The sequence below is a fragment of the Furipterus horrens genome, unplaced genomic scaffold (assembly GCF_987537825.1).
Source record: "Furipterus horrens unplaced genomic scaffold, mFurHor1.1.pri manual_scaffold_12, whole genome shotgun sequence".
NCBI lineage: Eukaryota > Metazoa > Chordata > Mammalia > Chiroptera > Furipteridae > Furipterus > Furipterus horrens.
Window position 1 is genome coordinate 77,698,334 of NW_028327182.1, and position 15,328 is coordinate 77,713,661.

Genomic DNA, 15,328 nt, shown 5'->3' on the forward strand with positions numbered 1-15,328 from the left:
TTTTCATAATATATTCATATATTCTTTAATAAATTTAAGTTATTAATTTTTTAAAGAAAGAAACTAGATTGGGTGTTTAGGGTCTAGTTTAGTTTATGCTCACTATTTCATTAATAAATTTCTTAATCAGTGTGTTTATAAATGGTGTATGGTGTGAGCAGGGTTAAAGATAAACAAAGTAAAAAAAAGATAAGGTATTTTGTGTCCTTAGAATCTGCAAAGTACAAAACCTTTGTTTCCCTCCTGCCAGCCATGTAAAGAACAGTGTGATTTTCATTTTCTTCATCTAGAATTGTTTTTGGTTTTAGGTGGTGGCCAGCAGAGATCTGCAATCCCAGGTCTGTGCCACTGAACATCCAGGGCCTTAAGCATGACTTGGGGGACTTCCCTGTGTTCTTCTTTGGTTCTCATGATTACTATTGGGTGCACCAGGGCAGAGTGTTCCCTTATGTTGAAGGAGACAAAAGCTTTGCTGAGGGACAGACTAGTATCAACAAGACTTTCAAAAAAGGTAAGTTGATGATGTTTTACAGTGGCTCAAAACTAAGACTCCAGTGTTGATTTCTCAAGATCTTCCAACTTGCATATGACATGTTTCTGGTAGTAGAGAATTTTCACCAGGCTTTATGATCCAGCATCTGTAAGTTTCTAATACCATTAGACCCATAGCAGAATCTAGTCAATTAGAAAAATACATTTTCAGTATAGTAGGCTCTGCTGTGTATATGAAAGGAGTTTTTTCTTCAGTGATCTTTCCACAGATAGAGAAATTTTTCTGAAAGGTGTTTTCTTAAGTGAAGCTCCTTTACCACAGAAGAGTAATAGAACTTCCCATGAAAAGCCTTACAACTTTTTGCAACAAATTACCAGGTAGTTTGGTCTTCTGGGTAAGAGTAAAATGAATTGAAATCTAGTGCAAGTTAAAAAGCTTCTCTTGGGTTCAGTGGAAGCCTCTGATCATCCCCGAGGCAGCAGCTTGCACAGAGCAGTGTTCGGCCAGAAGTGAGTCATATCCTATTTCAGTGTTACCCTCCCCTGGTGCTAAGAGGTTATTTCCAGCATATGATTTTAAAAAGAAAACTACTGTCAACATTTCAGTGCATTGGGAAGGCAGTGTAAAACTACTCTTCTAACAGTTTTGTTTGTTTGTTTGTTGACATTTGCATACTTTGTTTGGTCTCATTGGCAGCTCTGGAAGAAGCTGCAAAACGTTTCCAGGAATTGAAAGCACAAAGAGAAAGCAAAGAAGCACTGGAGATTGAAAAAAACTCAAGAAAACCTCCTCCTTACAAACACATCAAAGTGAGTCTTTACCTATGAAAACATTGGTGTTTGATGAGGTGCAGTGCCCTCTTAGTAGCTAGAAGGCTCTGCGACTTGTGAAAACTTGCTAGTTATCACCCAATCTTCTGTAAAACAAACAGAGCTTTTATTGGAAACTACCAAGTGAGCTGGGAGCTGGGAGTGGGCAGCCGCTGTGTGCTGTGAAGGCGAGGTCTGTGATGAGCGCCCGTGGCACCTGGGAGGCCATGCCTTTGATGGGATACCCCGTTCCTGCTCCACCAGGTTATCCAAACCACGTGGGAATAAAGATAGTTGCCCCTTTGTCCAGATAGCCTACACTTGTTTTCAGTTATGAAATTTTCATCAACTAGTAGGAGGAGAACTACACAGGACAGATGAGTGAGAATTCACATCAGTTTTTGATATTTTTGTCAACTAAGGAGAGGCAGTTAATATTCTTAGCTTATTCATGGGGAAATCACAATGAAGAAAAAGAGCCTTTCTCAGAGTCACAAGGCAAGGCAGTAGCAGAGCCAAGAACAGCATGGATGATTCTGTTTAAACTCCGCCCTCTCATTTGTGATTTTGTTCTCTAGGCCAACAAAGTAATAGGGAAGGTACAGATCCAGGTGGCAGACCTGTCAGAGATCCCCCGCTGCAACTGCAAGCCGGCAGACGAGAACCCTTGCGGCTTGGACTCAGAGTGCCTGAACCGAATGCTGCAGTATGAGTGCCATCCACAGGTGTGCCCAGCTGGAGACCGCTGCCAGAACCAGTGCTTTACCAAGAGGCTCTACCCTGATGCGGAGATCATCAAAACGGAGCGGAGAGGCTGGGGTCTCAGGACCAAAAGGAGCATTAAGAAGGTAGCATGGGAGGGGCCCCGAGGAGTGGAACAGACCCCGACCTGTGCCTCTTAGCGATGCTTCAGCAGGGCTAAAATATGTAGGGGCTTATGGCAGAATCTTGAAACTTCCAAGCTGAGAGTTTGGCACGTCTTAAGCAAGGAAGAAGCTATAGGAAGTGGTAGTAATAAAATGCACATAAGCTTTGACTGTCTTTTTGACTAGTCGTAAAAAGGAGAAGGAACATTGGTCATTTTATGTTTGAAGTATTTTTTACTTGTTAAGCAAAATATATTTAAAAAACCTGGTAAAAGCAAAATAGTAAAATTAAAAATGTACTGGGATAGACACAAGCAAACCCAGGACTTTGCTCCAACATCATAGTTCATGCGCCGTAAAACCAGGGCAAAGGCAGTCCCCCTCCCTGAGCCTCGCTGTCCTCATTTCTACAACAGACAGGCCACCCCTGCCCTGCGCATGTGAGGGTTGTTGCATTATGTATGCAGAAGCAACTGGAGAAAGTTAAGTCCTTCGAGGCAATATTTCAAAGCAGTCTATTTGTTTAGCGCAAGAAATGTGTGTCCACTGCAGAAAAATTTTTTTTTTAATTATTCATTTTTAGAGAGAGGGGAAGGGAGGAGAGGGAGAGAAACATCCAGGTGCAAGAGATACATCCCTAACTCAGGACCTATCCTACAACTCAGGCTGGAAATCAAACCAGTGACCTTTTGGTTTGCAGACCAGCACTCAATCCACTGAGCAACACCAACCACGGCAGAGAAATTTTTTAATGAATATAACTCAAAGGATAGCTAATGTTGAGCACCACCAGATGCTGCAGAGAACGTTAAAGCTGTCAGAGGGGATAGCTGGTGACAGGGATTGCTACTTCCAGCTGATTGGTTAAGGAAGGCCTGGGGTGAGATTTGACCTGAATGTGGGAGGGAGAAGAAGGTCATGGAAATACATCTCGGAAAGAGTGTTTCAGACTGAAGGAAGAACAAGTACAAAGGCCTGAGCACGCTCCAGGAACATCAAGAAAGCCAGTGCACCTGGCAAAGAGCAACAACGAGAGGAGTGGCAGGAAAGGGATAAGGACAGAGGGGTAGTCAGGGCCTTATTGGCCACAGGATGGGAAATTTCTGGAGCACTTTAGCAGGGAGTGACTTGATCTGGGACTTGATGTATTCATTTTCTTCTGCTGCCTAACAGTGTTATCACAAACTTGGCAGCTTGGTGCATAACACACATCTTAGTATCTCGCAGTTTCCGGAGGTCAGGAGTCCGGGCAGAGCTTAGCTGTGTCCTCTCATGAGGCTGCAGTGGCGTGCCGGCCAGAGCAGGGCTCATCCGAGTGCCTGCACTAGGGGAGGACCTGCTCCCCTGCCTGCGTGGCTGTGGGCGGAATTCTCTTCTGTGCAGCTGTTCTTATTTTGTTATCCTTAGCTTCGAGAGGCCACCTGCAATTCCTTGACAAATGATGTTCCCCAACATGGCTCCTTGCTTCCTTACAGCCAACAAGGGAGAAAGACACTTCAGCAAGATGTGTGCTAAAATCATAATTTAACAAACTTGTATAGCCATATATATCCTGTCACCTCTGTCATACTCTATTGCAAGTCCCAGGTCCTGCTGCTCAAGGCCAGAGGATCACACAACCATGTGAACACCAGGAGGCAGGGATCATGGGGGGCAGGGGCACTTTCAGATCACTCTGCCACACTTAGGTTTTAAAAGAATAACTTGCCTGTAGAATGGAGAATTTATGATGATGGGGAAAGTGATAAACGGGAGACCATTATAACCCAGGAGAGATCATGGTGGTGGCATAGACGACTAGGGTTGTAGCTGAGCAGGATAGAAGAGGTTGGATTTCTGATGTCTTGAAGGACAGGATTTGTTAATGCATTGGACATGAGGATCGGGTTGCTTGATCAAAGGCCTTCCGTGTGTGAATGCTGTTATTTGATACAAAAATTCTAGTACTTAATGCCATGCATATCACACATACAAACTTTTACCTCCGATTTCAGGGGAACATTTGGAGCCATCCTGAAAACTGTCTATTATAATATCATGCTAATACCTTTTAATAGTAATTGGCATTTATTCTGCAGTGTATTCTAATTTATTAAATTAATGATATACAGTTGACCCTTGAACACTGCAGAGGTAAGGAATACTGACCCCTCACACAGTCAGAAATTCACATAAAACTTTTGACTCCCCCAAAACTTAAGTGGTGCCATGGAGGGTTGGTTCCAGGACCTCTGCAGACTCCAAAATCTGAGGATATTTGCATGCTCTAAATAAAATGGTGTACATCGGTGCATACAGTCAGCCCTCCATCTGTGTACTCCAAGCTACAGATGGAGAATAGTGCAGGTACTTATTGAAAAAACCCGTGTGTAGTGGGTCTGTGCAGTTCAAACCTGTGTTGTTCAAGAATCAGCTATAATCAGCAGAAAAGAAAATATGATCAGAATTATTCTGCCCTTTAGCATTTGAGGAATTGCTAATGTTCATCAATCAATCCTAGCTCAAAATATACAGTTACTGAAAAGCATAATGATAAAGACTTTGTAGCAACAAGGGAAAGATTTTTAGTACATTTAGGGGACAGAAGCCAAAGAAGAAATTGAAAGTACATAGTCCCCTTCTTTTCACACTTAAATTCCTGGAAATCAGCCCTGGCTAGTGTGAGTCAGTGGATTGACTGAGTGCCGGCCTGCAAACCCAAATGTCACTGGTTCAATTCCCAGTCAGAGCACATTCCTGGGTTGCAGGCCGGGGGTGTGAGAGAGGCAACCAATTGATGTCTCTCTTGTACACTGATGTTTCTCTCCCTATCCTTCTCCCTTCCTTCCCTTCTCTCTAAAAATAAATAAATAAAATTTTTAAAAAAGAGTGTTAAATACTGAATTACACCCTGTCTTTTGGCCACAGTTTTTAAGGACACATTTCTAGCATTTTTAAGATCCTTATTTTTATTTTTGTTTACTATTGAATTCACAGTTAATGCCTTTAAGTAAGTAACTCTTTGAGGCTAACAGTGTGTTACTTTAGACATCTGAAATAACTCTTTTACAAAATAGCTGGAAATATTTATTCATAATGGTATATCAGGTTTATGAGACATGCACTCATGTTTGATATTAGCACTTTAATTTTTCTATATTCATTCATTTTCATAGTATAATAAATACACACTATAATAAATGGTCCTCAAGCTTTTAAAGCCACAGAACCATTTCTTCATATGAAATCTTTCCTTGAATCCAGTATGTGGAAAAGGTGAAGTATAGCTGATTTGATTGAAATTCTGCTGTAGAGGGTTCCATTAAAGAAAATTTGCCATAAAGTAGTTAAGCACAGCCCTGTCCTCTTTTCTGCAATTTCAGTTACCCACAGTAAGTCACAGTCTGAAAATATTAAATGGAAAATTCTAGAAACAAACAATTCATTAATTTTAAATTGTGCACCCTTCTGAGTAATCTGATGAAATGTCACGCCGTCCCAGCCTGTCCCTCCTGGATTGTGACTCATCCCTTTGTCCAGCGTCTCCACACTGTGTACTCTCCCTGCCTGTTAGTCTTTAGTTGCCACCTCAGTTATCAGAGCAGGTATCACAGTGCTTGTGCTCAAGTCGCCTGTAGTGTACTTACTAACGGCCCCAACATGCAAGAGTAGTGATACGCTGGCAGTTCTGATAGGCCCAAGAGGAGCCGTAAAGTGCTCCTTTAAGTGAAAAGATGGAAGTTCTCAACTTAATTGGGCATTTTATCATCTTGCATCATCATAACAAGGGTGAGTACAGCACAGTAAGGTATTTTGAGAGAGCATAGTCACATAACTTTGATTACAGTATATTGTTATCATTGTTCTATTTTATTAGTTGTTTCTGTTCATCTCTAACTGTGCCTAAGTAAGTTAAACTTTATTATAGGTATGTAGAGGAAAAAACGTATGTATTGGGTTCAGTGCTGTCTGTATTTCAGACATCTTTTGGGGGTCTTGGAATGTATCCCCCATGGGTAAGGGAAACTACTGTATAGTAACACAGGTAGCATTCAACCAAGGTGGCAGTGAAATCTTCTACCATATAATAGTGCAAAGTGTTGTTCATCGGCTATGTCAGTGTCCAGACTGGATGTAGGAAAAGCTAGTTAAGGCTGACAGTGCAGAGCACACAGTCCTCGTGAGAAAGAACTGGAAGGGAAAAGTGAAGGAAAGAAGCCGTTCTGTCACAGTGCTGCCGGTGTAGGTGAAATGTTTCTTTGTCATAGCTTGTACAAGCAATACAAGTGGGAGAGGAAGCCAGAGGTCAGCTTTGGTGGGGACCGCTCCCCGCTGGAGCAGGGATGTAGCTCCTGGAAGCAGACGGGCGTTCCTCACTGGCCTCAGAGCAGCGAGCTGCCAGGGGAGACGCGACGTGTGCAGGTTAGGCTCGTTCCTTCCCGTCTGGCCCAGCAGCTTCTTCTGTTAACAAAAGTTGTAATCTTTTATTTTAAATATTTTAAAGAACATTGGCTCATATTCTTAATGATTTATCAAAGTAAAAATATTATAATATAGTGCTTCTCTTTAGATTACTGATACTTACTATCAGTTTATGACAGTAAGAGCTATGAGAAGGGCTACTGAATGTTTTTGTGTGGCGGGAGGAGGGAGGGACAGAAGTCTGATACAACGGTGAACAGATATGTTTTTATTTATTTTCTAACACATTGTTTTTCCTCAAAAACGTATAAGTAAGACTAACAAATCCTATAGACAGTGCTATGGTCCTAGATCAAATCAGCCATGCTTTTACAGTGAAAGGATGAATGATTATGCATTTACAAACAAATGTTGAATGTACAGTATTTACCCTTATTTAACGGCTGACTACACTACACACTGGTTAGAACAGCAAAATGAAAAGTAGTGACAATACCAGATGCTAGCAAGGATGTGGAGAAACCAAGTCTCATGCTTGGGAAGGTGTGGCGGGAATGTGAAATGATACAGCCACTCTGGCAAAGAGTCTGATGGTTTCTTTAAAAATTAAACATATACTTACTAAATGACCCAACAAGTTGCAGTCATGGCCATTTATCTCAGAAATAAAGACTTGTGTCCACACAGAAACTATCACCAGAATGTTCGCAGCAGCCTTATTTATAATAGCCCAAATCTGGAAACAGTTCAGACGTCCTTTAAGAGATGAATGGTTAAACACACCGTGGGGTATCCCCCTGCAGGGCACCCCGTAGCGGCATACAAGAACGAACAGCTGACACACACAACTTGGACGGATCTCAAGGGAATTAGCTGAGTTTCTTTCTAAACAAGCCAGTCTCAAAAGATTCCATTTACAGGATTTTCTCAAAATGACAAAATGATAGAAATGGAGAATAGATTAGGGGTGCGATGGGCTGGAGGAGGGACAGAAAATGGGCGTGATTATAAAGGAGTGGCACACGGGATCTCTGGAAACGGAGCAGTTCTGTACCTGGATTGTGGTAGTGGTTACAGGATTCTACCCCTGATAAAGTCCGTAGAACCACACATACGTGCGTACAAATGAGTGCGTCTAAAGTTGGTAAAACCTGAATAAAGTTTGTCCATTGCACCCCTGTCGATTTTCTTGTTTTAAGTAGTTACAGAAAATGTTCTAATTGGAGAAAACTGGGCGAAAGGTACACAGATCTCCTCTGCACTCTTTTTGCTACTTACCATGAATATCTATAGTTAGTTCAAAATAAGAAGTTATCCAAAAAAGAAAGAAAAGGCTCATTTGTTTCTGAATCAGATCTTTGCTAAGTCTTACCCCCAAAGCTACAGACTAGTGTTACAGTACAGCTTCGGGGCTCGCAGTAGCATTATCCCCAGATCTTATAGTGCGCTATAAGCGTGTCATGTGGGCTACAGAAGTAATATTGCCAGCAAAAAAAAAAGAGAGAGAAGCATATTATTACTTTTTGAGGCACCGGTACAAGGAAAATAGTGCCATCTGAATGCTCATAAATACCAGCAGCAATTTGTTTCTAGGTTTGAAGTTATATTTCTATGATTCTTTTTGGTTAATTCTCTTGGACTATATGCGTTGTGTAAGGAATGCTTTCTAAAACAATACACTGATCTCACATTTATATATTGCACGCTTCTCTGCAGGGTGAATTTGTAAATGAATATGTTGGCGAATTAATTGATGAAGAAGAATGCAGACTGCGAATCAAGCGAGCCCACGAGAACAGTGTAACTAATTTTTATATGTTAACTGTTACCAAGGTAAAATTGCATTTTTTTTTTTTTTTTGTAAGAGGATTTTTTTGTTTTCGTTTTCATGGTCTTAGGTTGAACTCAGTTTCCTCTAATTTGATCTTTTTAGGCAAATTATATTGATTAGCAGTGGCCAGTGCGTACCCTACTACAATGTGCTAGTTATAGCAGCATACAAAAGGAATGCTTATTGAAGCCTCACGTGTGTCATGTGGACAGCAGTGTGTGTGAAAGTGAACCAGGAATAGGGTTAACATATCTGGGTTTTAGTCCCAGCTCCTCTTAGTCACTGAAAGACCTGGCCCTCGGTGCCTTTATCACTGAATGAGATAATGAGCTCTATAATTCTAAGATATAAACCAACATTAAAATTCTGATGCAGCAAAAATTCTACTCTGGAAATTGTTCTGCACATTTAAACTTTATTTTTAAATGAGTTAGGAGAAATGGATGCTGTCATAAGAAAAAGGACCATAAAACTGCTGGTTTAACACATGCAGTTTTAAGTCCTGTCTGGTGCACATTATGTCCATTATCTCATTTTAATTCCTTCAATAGTCCTCTGATTTACAGAGGACAAGAAACTGAGGTCCAGCCATGATAAATGATTTGTTGAACACCTCGTAACAGTTTAATGACGAGCCAAGATTAGCACCCATGTTTCCTGTGTTCCAGGCCATCTGGAAAATCAAGTCAATATCATGTAAAAGAAGTATTATTTTAGCTGATAAGTCATTGTTTGAAAGCGTTATAACTTTTATGAACATATATTTTATAAACATAAAATGCCACTTATTTTTCATTGTTGATTGACTCCTTAAATCCTGCCCTCACTTCTAGTGACCCCCTCTAGCCATCTTTACGGCACACAGGAGGCTCCGTCTTCTAGAGCTACCCAGGTGATCAGAGTTTAAATTCAGGGGCCAACTGCTGACATTTGTACTGTACTTTGGACTTGAAGTAAAAATAGAACAAATAGAAAACTGCTAGCTTTGTGCAGTGGCAGTATCATAACCAATGAGGTTTATCCAATGGAAAAGAAAAAAAAAAGAGAAAAGAAAAAAACTACTAGAGAGTACATCCATTCCATCAATCAAATTTGCAAGTCTTCTTTCAGAAGCCAGATTCTCATTTTTCCTACTTACTTTTCATGGCCTGAACGCTCAGCCAGCCACCCCTGTTCTAGTTTTTGCTTCTTGCTCAGAGCAGAAAAGGAAGGCCGACAGCAAAACACCATAGTTCCCATCACAAGTAGCTATCTAAACTCAGAGCTCTCTAATCAGAATTGCTTTTAAAAACAGGAAAAAAAGAAATACTTTTCCTAAACATATGGCCAGCTAAGTCTTCTAAGCAGCATTATTCTCTGATCAGTTTGTTTCTAGAAACAAACAAAAAGGAACTAAATTCCACTTTGTCTTGATTGTTTTGACTTGAAAGTTATCAGACAAAATACAGAACTTAGTGAATTGCACAGACAGTTCCACATTTTCAAATTTGTCGGTTGGCAGACATGAGCTGGTAGCAAAATGCTGCTGCCTTGTGGCTCCTGACTGAGTAGGATGTTTCGAAGACAGGCTTATGTCTAGTTTAATGTCAAAGGTGCCTTTCATTTCTTTTCTTTCTGAAGGACCGTATAATTGATGCTGGCCCAAAAGGAAATTACTCTCGCTTTATGAACCACAGTTGCAATCCAAACTGTGAGACTCAAAAATGGACCGTGAATGGAGATGTTCGAGTTGGACTTTTTGCTCTTTGTGATATTCCTGCAGGTAAAAAAAAAAAAGTAACTTGCTCCCTATGTCCCCCTCCCTAGGAAGCAAGTATATCCTTTGAAAGTGGGACATCTTCAAGATTTGATGCTCAAATAAGATAGTTAAAGAGTTATATTTAGAATTGTTATCTGTCAGTAAGAAGTAAAAATCTGTGTCCTGCAAAAGGGAGCTTAGCAAGAGCCTTTCTGTAAGAGAGAATATTACAGAATTCAGTGTATCCATGATTCTGCTGAATTAATTCTCCAAGTTATTGCTGTCTATATAATGTAACCAGATGGTTAAGCTTTTGCTTTCTTTTTTAAAAGTATTGAAAGCCTGTGTTAACATCAACTGGTTTTTTGGGTTGTGGGTTGGGGGGGGGGGGTTGTTGTTTTACTTTGAAAAATCTGTTTCAAATTAGACATAAAAGCTTCTGAAGCCAGAGTTGCTGCTTTCATTTTCCCTTACCCATCCAGCGTCTTAACAGCAAAACTTAGTTTTTCCTTTGTTAGGTTTGTAGAAAAGTGGGTGAGAAGAGAAATGCTGTAGCTAAAAGAGATTTAAATTGTATTCCTAGATTCATTATGGATTATTCGAGCCCAGCTAGAAGAAAGCTGGGGCCTCCTACTTTGAATCACTGGATCTTTGATGGACATAATAAACCTGCACTTTGAACTCTTTTCTGATCATAAGGCATTAATTACTGGAAACAATATGGTTGTCATAATTCCATGGTCATATTGTACATTTAGAAATTGGATTAAATTAGCTTTAGAAAAGAGAGCTAATCTAGAACCCAGTTTTCTTAAGCAGAGATTTCAGAATCTTGGTCTCGATTACAGTTTTTGACCACCTCAGTGAAAAGGATACGATGACTTATAGCCTATTTATTTTTGCTGTAAGGATTGGTGGATGGGGATGTTTTCCTTGGTTATTTTCTTCCTTTTTTCTTTTTTCCATCACTCTTCATTATAGAACGTGGGGGAGGAGAAAGTTCATGTTGGAGTTATGTCTCTTTTTTCATTATGAGAATGTGTCTGTAGCATTTCTCTTCCCCTTGACTTGACTATGAATAATTATTTCTCTTCTGTTCTTAGGGATGGAGTTAACTTTTAATTATAACCTGGATTGTCTGGGCAATGGCAGAACGGAGTGCCACTGTGGGGCAGAGAACTGCAGTGGTTTTCTTGGAGTGCGGCCAAAGGTCAGTTGTGCAGGGAGTGCCGGGCCACCAGGAGTAAGTGTGGGGCGCTGATGAGGTTGGTTTATGGCCATCTCCAGAAAAGCTGGCTAATGGGGACCTGGTTTAGTTTGTGGATCTTCCATTGTGGTTACCCAGACTTGAGACTCTGACTTTCTAATGAAGCGTATCTTAGTAGGATCTACTAGGTTTTGAAAATGTATTTGTATTTCTGGTGGAATTTGAAGTTAGCAAAATCCTTTTTAAAAATTTTTAAAAATTCACAATATACTAAAAAAACATTGAATTGTACACTTTAGAATGGTGACTTTAATGGTATATGAATTGTATCTCAGTGTCCTTGGAATTAGTAAAAAAAAAGCACCTATTCAGAAATCAATGAAAATGAAGCCTTATTTTTATTATAACACTGTAGTGGGGTAAGTCCTCCTGGTGTTTTAGTTTGTTGAGCAACAGATGAATTTAAATGAATATGTTGTAGGATTTTCCCCTTCCCTCGAAAGCTTCATACTCTGCAATCACTAAAACTGATATTCTTTTTTCTTGCCAGTCGGCATGTGTGTCAACAACTGAAGAAAGGGCAAAAAATGCTAAGTTAAAGCAGAAGAGACGAAAAATCAAAACAGAACCAAAGCAGATGCATGAAGATTACTGTTTCCAATGTGGAGATGGTGGAGAGCTGGTCATGTGTGACAAAAAAGACTGTCCCAAAGCATACCACCTCCTATGCCTTAACCTGACTCAGCCACCGTATGGTAAGCTAGACCTTTAAGTCCCTTTCCCTGACTTGCATTTTTGCCAGCTGTGTGTAACTCAGAATGTATTCTCAGAATGTATTCCACTCTCCTTAGTGGAGCCATGGGAATCATTAAATAGGACAACCATAGCAAACAAAAATTATGCTAGTGAAAATCTGTCTCTTTGCAAATTTGGGATCCCTGTGAGCCAGGAAGGATTGGTTTCTTCTTTATTGTTACCATGGGTGAATACTTCGGACAGTATCTTCCAGCCAGACTAATGTTTGGCTGAAATTTGGAGTTGCATTCTGTTGAATTCAGTCTCTATAATCAGAGAAGGTGGGAACTTGGGTTTTTCATGGGTAATCAAGACAGGCACTAACTTGGGCTCTTTTCCAACCCCACTCCCATCCCCGCAATTAGGAAAGTGGGAATGCCCGTGGCATCAGTGCAACGAGTGCAGCAGTGCAGCTGTTTCCTTCTGCGAATTCTGTCCACATTCCTTTTGTAAAGATCATGAAAGGGGAGCTCTGGTTCCCTCTGCACTGGAAGGCCGTCTCTGCTGCTCTGAACATGACCCTGTGTCTCCTGTGTCACCAGAATACTGGAGCAAGATCAAATGTAAATTGGAATCACAAGATCATGGAGAAGAAGTAAAAGAATAAATGGGTGGTGATTTCCTTTTTTACTTTTTATTTCAATGAAAAAAAAGAGAAGCAAAAAGTAAATCGATGACGTGTTCCTAAGAGAAGAGGCCACGGCAGTGCACACAGCCTTTGCCATCAGCACTACCTTATCCAGCGAGAGTGGCAGCCTGCTCCTGTGGGCAGACACAGTTGGTGGCATCTGGCTTTTCTGTTTCATTTTGTTGGTTCGAGAATTCTGTTGTGGAGGGTTCGAGTCCTTTGGTCCTTTCTTGCCTTTTGTTGTGCTTCAATGCCTTTGCAGCTGGAAAAAAAGATGTCTTTGCTTTTAAAATAAGAAAAAGGAGAAAAGAAAGTTTGTTAATGAGATAGATGTAAAGTCCAGGATGCGTTCCTTGGGTGTAAAAAGCAAAAGTTGCCATCATTCCTTTATTTATTTTCATTTTTTAAATTTTTGAGAAGTGTAGTTCAGATAGTCCAATCAGTGTGCGTGTGTGTGTGTGTGTGTGTGTGTGTGTGTGTTGAGTAGGAATTGGAGAAAGCCCTCTAGCAAAGCAAACGATGATCTTTATATACCTCTTTACTGAACAGTAGCTAGGCTAACTTCTCTTACCCTTCAAAATGTCTTTCCTAGTCTTAGAGACGCGACGCGTTCCATGCAAGTGGTGAATCTGGCCTCTTGAAAACAAAATGTCTCAGTGGATTTTACCTTTGTGGTCTTAAACCAGGTGGGCTTTGTGATATGATAAGTTTACATAGGAAGGTATGTAATGTGCTTTCTGGTTTTGTTTTGGAGGAAAAAAAAGAAATGGATGTACTTACTGTGTTTGGAATGTTTTCCATTGACAGTGGGTATTTTTGATGAAGTGTGTTTCTGTGGATAGGAATGCATAGTGTTAGAGTGGCCATTCCTATTTCTTGACACACTGATAAAAGCTGCTAAAGGGAGATGAAAGGCACAGACCAAAAAGTTGGATCATGTAAGCACCATTTTCTGTCACACCCTGGTCTGACTTGGAAAGAATTAAAGACATTTTATTTCCTGTCCCTGCTTCCCTGTTCTAATCAAACATTCCCTTTGTCAGTTGACCCCTCAGTCTTGCTTCCTGATGAAACTACACAAATGAATTGGAATTGTATTTGAATAAATCTTTTTGGCTTAGTTCCTACTGGGGGGGTGGGGCATCCCAAAGTTATATGTCAACAATTTCTGTTTAGTATTAACCCGTAGTTATAATTGCCCACACCGAAGAAGGGAGGGAAAGCACTTCTGCAGGGTATATAAGAGCCACACAAACACACTTCATCTTCAGAAGCACTTAGGGAAAGCTCCCAAGAAAGCAGTGTTAGCAAAAATGGTTGGCTGTGATGTTTGGATTTCATGGAGCAGGTCTACCAACATGTCTGCCCACAAAACTCACTTGTTTTTAATGCTTAGGAATATGTATATTCCAGAATTCCTTGTATGAAATAATTAGTGATGTCAGACATTGTTGTAACACTGTACTAAGTAGAAGTCTAGAATTAGCTTGAATGAACGTTAACTTTCTCTGTGAATTTTGACTGCTTACAATTGCTGGTACCTGGTAGCGTTTATTTCCCCTCAAGAAGTACCTAGTGACCTTGTGAAGGTGGGGAGGGTAGATGCTCTACCACATTCCTTCAGTCGTGTTGTGTGTGTTCCTTTTTCTTATCGATCTAGAGCTCTTCTCTGGAAAAAAAGAAGCAAAGCTGTTTCGTGCCTCTCTTTTTTTTGTATGTAAATGTGCAAGTATACTGGATTTTGTCTTGTAAAAAAACAAAACAAAACAAAAAACACTACATTTCCTTTACTTAAGCTCCTAAACTGCCATTTGCCTGATTCTGGCAATTAATTCTGAGGTAACTTATTGGGCCTCCAAAAACTCTGTTGATTAGATATGGTCCCAAAAGAAAGAGCAGAATGGAAAACGCTGTACATTACCACCTGTAATTGCTACAAGTAACACGAATTATATCGCACCAAAACACTACACTTTGCTCTTGAACAATGATATAGTTTGATGTCCTTTTAAAAAATAATTTAAGAAAATCTAGGTTTTATCATACTAAAACTTTATTTTATATATGTATATGATAAACGTTTGCTTTTTTAAGGTTACTAACATGAAGGATTTCCTTTAATATTCGAAATGCAACTCTTGTTGAAACAGTATCCAACATGAAATCTTATCTCCTTAGTGCTATTTAATATCTGAGACTTTTATATGGTAAGCCAGGGTATATCCTATATACTACAGATACCTTAGGTTTAATTATTTTTACGCAGTTTCTTCATTGTGTCATATTTTGTTTGTATATCTATAACAGAGCTCTGCCGAGACTTCTTAATCGGGGGGGGGGGCGGGGGGACTCATAGGGTTGTTCTGCCTTTTCAGAAATCAGGGCAGAAGACAAAACAGCTACCCGCAGCTCTGGCGTCCTTGTCCATGAGTGTTCTTTAATGGTCTCAAAAGTGGTGTTAGTCATGCCAGTGCCAAGGAGATCTCCTGACTCCTCCATATGTTATAAAGTTGCAGGTTCCGGAAGCAAAAAAGCAAGTTACGCTTTTAAGTGTGCATAG

The 15,328-nt window shown here is 40.2% G+C and overlaps 1 protein-coding gene across 1 annotated transcript in view; it reads left to right on the forward strand.

Moving 5' to 3' along the window:
- NSD3 (nuclear receptor binding SET domain protein 3) overlaps nucleotides 1–14,795 on the forward strand; it is a 103,324-nt gene extending 88,529 nt beyond the window's left edge. Inside the window, exons 17-24 of the mRNA XM_090258716.1 lie at nucleotides 309–511; nucleotides 1,190–1,302; nucleotides 1,881–2,150; nucleotides 8,286–8,402; nucleotides 10,021–10,162; nucleotides 11,242–11,348; nucleotides 11,896–12,100; nucleotides 12,506–14,795. Of these exons, the coding sequence (XP_090114842.1) occupies nucleotides 309–511; nucleotides 1,190–1,302; nucleotides 1,881–2,150; nucleotides 8,286–8,402; nucleotides 10,021–10,162; nucleotides 11,242–11,348; nucleotides 11,896–12,100; nucleotides 12,506–12,747 (1,399 nt within the window). The 3' untranslated portion in view covers nucleotides 12,748–14,795. The remainder of the gene's footprint in view (nucleotides 1–308; nucleotides 512–1,189; nucleotides 1,303–1,880; nucleotides 2,151–8,285; nucleotides 8,403–10,020; nucleotides 10,163–11,241; nucleotides 11,349–11,895; nucleotides 12,101–12,505) is intronic.
- Nucleotides 14,796–15,328: the final 533 nt, after the last annotated feature.